At 38.6% G+C, this 5,625-nt stretch overlaps 1 protein-coding gene across 1 annotated transcript; it reads left to right on the forward strand.

Moving 5' to 3' along the window:
• The first annotated feature begins 2,537 nt into the window (after positions 1 to 2,537).
• vma21 (vacuolar ATPase assembly factor VMA21) lies at positions 2,538 to 4,617 on the forward strand. Its single transcript, XM_020485217.2, has 3 exons — positions 2,538 to 2,721; positions 3,206 to 3,315; positions 3,546 to 4,617. Exons 1-3 carry the CDS (start codon positions 2,660 to 2,662, stop codon positions 3,689 to 3,691), a joined length of 318 nt encoding a protein of 105 aa, XP_020340806.1. The 5' UTR covers positions 2,538 to 2,659; the 3' UTR covers positions 3,692 to 4,617.
• Positions 4,618 to 5,625: the final 1,008 nt, after the last annotated feature.

The raw sequence follows: 5,625 nt of genomic DNA on the forward strand, positions 1-5,625 counted from the left end.
GCCCCCAAAAGGTTATTCCCTTTTTTGGGGGTTCATCGAGGAACCTCCTTAGTTAATGTTTTGTTTTTTTGCAGGAACCCAACTGCCTAACTGAAACATTTTGATTTGAAAAGGACAGCAGGTGCAGGCACTTAACTAAACATTTTAAAGCTCTCCTCAATTTAAGGTAAGCTTTGTCCTTTGTATGATCTTAATGTATATTATTTTATGATACAGTACCATGTATCTTTTCATATTTGTGCAATTCTTAAACAGGAAATGTACACTTCAATGGATATCAATCAACAAAGATGTAAGAATATGTACTGTAGGCTATAAGAATATATTGAAGGCTAGCTGCATTGGGTGCAAATGACTGAACTGCTCACTTTCTGTCTGTCTACAGGTATATAGACAGAGGCATACAAAGGTATGTCAATTGGACATTTACCATCCTCCCTTCAGCTATAAAACTGAAGAAAAAAATATCTGCCCCATGGCAAAATGTGTAGAATTGCAGCAAGCTAGCAGTATTTCCCCCCCCCATCCCCCCCCAAAATGTAGGTAGGTGACCCTGGGCCCCAGATTTGGAAGTCCAGCCTGCCTTTGGATGGTATGTCCCTTCAAGAATAGTTTCTGTTCATTGGGTACCTGGTTGATCAATATACGTGGCTTTATGGGCTGTGTAATCACTTTCCTCTCCATACTTTGGCAAAGGGCACTCGCTGTAAGGATGTAAGTTGATTTATTTCAGAGATGTTCTGCTGCCTCAGTCAGTGCAAGTCATGTACTTATTCTAATACAGTCAAACTGCATGGTGACCTGGGTGCACCTGTTTTTTTTTTTTTGCCGAGGCAATTGAAAGCAACCAAACCTTATTGTAATTGCATACAGTACCTCTGAGTCTAAAATATATGATAAGAGCAAAATATAAATCACTTCCTGTACAAGGCCAATCATATATGAAGAGATTCTTGCACTGGTCAACCAACAATGGTAGAAATGCATCACATATTACTGGATTGAGGATCCTTTACCTTACTACTCTATTTGTATTTTTTACAGTGAAGACTACTGCACAATAGTGAGAATCATGGTGATTAGTGACATTACCCAAACATTTCAACAAGTTTTGTTCAAAACAAAATTCAAGTTTGAGGGGCATGCAAAGTGGTTGAGATGTGACTTTCTATCAATAGGGTTTATACATCGTTGGGTAAAACTCTTCATACAGTCATCTGGCCTCGGGCGCCCGAGTAGGCATGTTCTCACATTCGTTTAGGAACCGGCTGGCTCCCAGGCAAGAGCCAGATGCCCATTTCAAAACCCCGTTGAAAACAAAAGTGATGTAATTAGCATGTGGAGTAATGAGTAGGATTCTGTGGTTTCACATACTTTTGATAACGCTTTATCCGCCTTCCAGTTAAAAACTAGGTTGAAAATGAAAACATATTTAATGGAAAATATAGGTTTCTGGACGATGCTGGCTTGTTGACAACATGACGGAGCGACGCAGATTACTGTTCGATTTGAGAAGGGCGCTCCTCCCTTACCACTTTTGACCATTCACGCCATAGACCGGTGCCCGGCACCCAGAATAATGGAATCCGCCCATTGGTAAAACCAGAGTAAAACAGGTTGGCCTCGTAGTCTGTCACGTTAGTTTAGTGCCGATTCTAATAGTATGTTACCCTCTAGTGGTAAGATAATGCAATTACATAGACTCATATTTCCATTGATCAGCATGCTTTTCATGTCTTAAAATTAGTATTACTGTATACAATTTCACGAATATGTATTTCTCTGGGAGAATGGCTATGAAGCGACATTTTAAGCATCAGGTCATGTTTTTTTGTGTTTAAAAAAAAATGTTTATTTAATTAGGCAAGTCAGTTAATTAAGAACAAATTCTTATTTACCAAGACAGCCTACCAAAAGGCCTAGTGCGAGGAGGGGGACTGGTATTAAAAATAAAAATATAGAACAAAAAACACATCACGACAAGAGACACCACAACGCTACATAAAGAGAGACCTAAGACAACATAGCATGGCAGCAACACATATCAACACAGCAATGGTAGCAGCACAAAACATAGTACAAACATTATTCGGCACAGACAACAGAAAAAAGGCAAGAAGGTAGAGAAAACAATATATCACGCGAAGTAGCCACAATAAGTGAGTACATCTGTAGAGCTGGTAAAAAAAAAAAATCCTCATCAGTAACAACATTGAATAAAATGCTCCTGTTAAAAACATAGACATGGTACAAAGAACACTAATTGACACTGCACAAATAAAAATATATACCATGTCATGGGCTCCCGAGTGGTGCAGTGGTCTAAGGCACTGCATCTCAGCGCTTGAGGTGTCACTACAGATCCTGGTTTGATTCCAGGCTGTGATTGGGAGTCCCATAGGGTGGCGCACAATTGGCCCAGTGTCGTCTGGGTTAGCATTATAAATAAGAGTTTGTTCTTAACTGATTTGCCTAGTTAGATAAAAAACGTCATCAGCTACGACTTGGTCAACTGTATACCGTGCTCCTTTAAAGTGTATACGTCATGATCATGTGATGTTACCAGGAAGTCTTATGTTTTCATCGCCACACTGCAAGAGCCATCGACATAGTAATTTTTTCTAGAAAATATTGCCTGTGTCATTCAGTTAAACCAAAAATGGATAACTATAATAAACAATCTTTGAACTCAATGCCAGGTCCTGTTCCAGATTTCAGAGGGTAAGTTATTACGGATAGGCAAAAGGTTGGGAAACTGGAGCCTTGCTAGCTAACGGGATGGATTGCTAGCTAGCTAGATATTTTGCTAGCCCAGCTTGTGAACTTAATTTATGCAATACTATATCTACTTGCATGTAGCTGCAAGGTTACATGCAATGTTGTTAGCTACGGTACCTCACCATGGGCATATAGTATTTGACCACCTACAAAGTCATCACCAGACAAGAAATATAGCTAACTGCGCTCTCTGTCTAGGGATAACAAACTAGCTAAATTACTCTACAGTTATACATGCACATTAATAATGGGGTTATGCATATGATGCAATTATACTTTACACAGTTTAATTTTTTGCTTATACATTTCCGTTTTGTTTCCTTGTATAAGAAAGTGTTAGAGTGTAAAGTGTTAGATTTGTGAAATGTGATCACCAAATCATCTAAATTAAAACAAAAGGTGTTTTCTTTGTTTCATTCTCTTTCAGGAACGATGGATCATTGGTGTCTGTACTGAAGACATTGCTGTTTTTCACGGTCATGATGATAACCCTGCCAATAGGATTATATTTTACATCAAAATCATATATTTTTGAAGGTAAATTTGATAGCTAAGGGTGTAGCCCACCGCTTGCCCACCAAAAATGTAATTATGCACAGCAGGAGCCACATTGTTTTTGTTTAGTGGAATATATTATGTGTAAAATGTCTGTTTTTGGTGTCATTTTCTAAAGACATCCATTTCTGCCATCATGATGGCTTTTCCATAGGCCTATATTGTTTTAATGTTATATACAAGAAAAAAAAATTTCTCTCTTGCTTCCTCAGCTTCTGGGTATTCCAGCAATGACAGTTATTTCTATGCTGCCATCGTGGCAGTGATAGCTGTCCATGTGGTCTTGGCCCTCTTTGTGTATGTTGCATGGAATGAGGGCACCGGCTCACATCAGACAAGAGAAGGAAAGCAGGACTAGGAGGATCAGGCTGTGTGTGGACCAGAAGAGGGTGACCACATCACTACCACCACACACAGAGAAGACAGTGAGGCTACAGCCTAGAGCCCACTGATGCAGTGCAATAGTGGATGGTTGATGTACAGGATTTATATGGTTGGAGAAGCACGAAAGTATGCAATGTGGTGTTAAGGCATAAGAATATGCAGCAATTGCTCAATGAGTTTGTCCAGTTTCAGCAGTTAAAAAATTAGGGACAACTATTTTTAAGACATGGGGCCCTATCCCCAAAGCCCTGTTACCAGGTTAGATTTAATGAGTCAAAATCATGTTTTTGATAGGTTTTCTTAGGGAAGGGAAGAGTATTATATTTTGATGTATTGCCATATGCCATTAAGGTAATCAGTCATCATTCAGTCATTGTTTTGAATCTAAATACTTGATAAACATCTGTAGCTATCAACCTAATATGAACACCTGTGGCTTTGCATCATCGGAGGTTAGATTGTATCAAAATAAAAAATAATGGATAAAATAGATGGCTGATGATAAGTCTTAATGTCATGTACCACATCTATCTTCACTTCATCTGTTTTTTTTACTTTAGAATGCATGTTTTTTTTCTCACTGATTCCTTCAAATGTGATTTGCACATTCTAGTTTGTTGAACTCCCAAGGCTCTTTTTGACTGTCACATATGTTGTATTCTATGTCTGTTTTCACCCAATTTGATACAATTCATAATGATACGTGAAATACCCATGACGGCATTTTTATTGATCATGCTTGCAGAGACCACCCTGGGTCTCTTTCTGTAAGCTTGTCTCAACAAAAAATATATTCAAACTGACACCATGAAGGTGTGCTGTCAGGGTTTGACAATTGGATGAAATTGAATAGTCATTGGGGGAAAACAACGGGCTGTTCAATAAAGCATTCATCTCTGATTTGTGGTTCAAGAATTATAACAAAAATGTTTTCAATTCACACAGCAAATACTTACTGGGAAAAACAAAAAAGAATGAAGGTCTTAACTTAATGACAGGCAGCAAACCAAGAGTTTAAAAACATGGAAAGTAAAGACAATCATGGAAACCTTGAGAACATGTCTGGCTTCTGATGGAGGAAATATGGAAACCAAGGCCACTGATTGGCCTAGTAACTTTGTAATGCTCTGCTTAAATGCCCAATGATTTAGAAATCTAACCATTCCCTCAAATAAAAACTATGCATCCTACAAAAAGGCAAAACTAGCATTAAACCTCAGATTTAAGTCAGGCTGAATTGATGTAAAACGTCAGATCAATGTAATGAACATATAATAAATAGTACTTGGTATACATACTGCACTTACACGAACAACACAAACCTTTTCTGAAACCAACTTGTCACAGCAAGACTGACAGCCATGTGTTTCAGGTCAGGATTGGAGCTGTGGTGATTTTAGTGTGGTGGGGCAAACAACAACAACAAAAAAGTTGGGATGCATGCCAGCAAAGCCACTGCACAACACTAAACAATACATTAATTGCGCTATAACGCTGGCCACAAACTGTTAGGGCCTGCATAAAGCTGTCCCAGCAGCAGAGTCCCAACAGCAGTCCCAACACCCTACACTCAGAAATGAAACGGTTCCTGGAGAATCCTTTATGGGTTCTTCAAATTGAAACTGTGGGGGAACCCCTACAAGTTCTTAAAAAAAAACCTTTTAATGGATTCTCAAATAACCTTATGAAGAACCTTTCAGGGTTAATTTTTAAACTACCCCCCCCCCCCCAACTCCCCAGTTATTACTAATTATAATAATATGAATAACAACAATAACACCATATTTTAGTTCTCAGTGTATATGATTTTAATGGAAAAGCAGCATTTAAAAATCTCAATATGAGGTAGACTTCCGGCAGAGCCCTAAGTCCAATGGGTATATCCTCTGTGGCGTGTTGATGTTAATG

The sequence above is a fragment of the Oncorhynchus kisutch genome, linkage group LG6 (genome assembly GCF_002021735.2).
Source record: "Oncorhynchus kisutch isolate 150728-3 linkage group LG6, Okis_V2, whole genome shotgun sequence".
In the NCBI taxonomy this organism is placed as follows: domain Eukaryota; kingdom Metazoa; phylum Chordata; class Actinopteri; order Salmoniformes; family Salmonidae; genus Oncorhynchus; species Oncorhynchus kisutch.

What these genes read in the sequence shown, in the direction of transcription:
- vma21 (XM_020485217.2), top strand. Translation starts at nt 2,660, where the DNA reads ATGGATAACTATAATAAACAATCTTTGAACTCAATGCCAGGTCCTGTT. An exon ending in CCTGTTCCAGATTTCAGAGG is followed by an intron (nt 2,722 to 3,205) that starts GTAAGTTATTAC and finishes ATTCTCTTTCAG; the next exon opens with GAACGATGGATCATTGGTGT. An exon ending in AAAATCATATATTTTTGAAG is followed by an intron (nt 3,316 to 3,545) that starts GTAAATTTGATA and finishes TTGCTTCCTCAG; the next exon opens with CTTCTGGGTATTCCAGCAAT.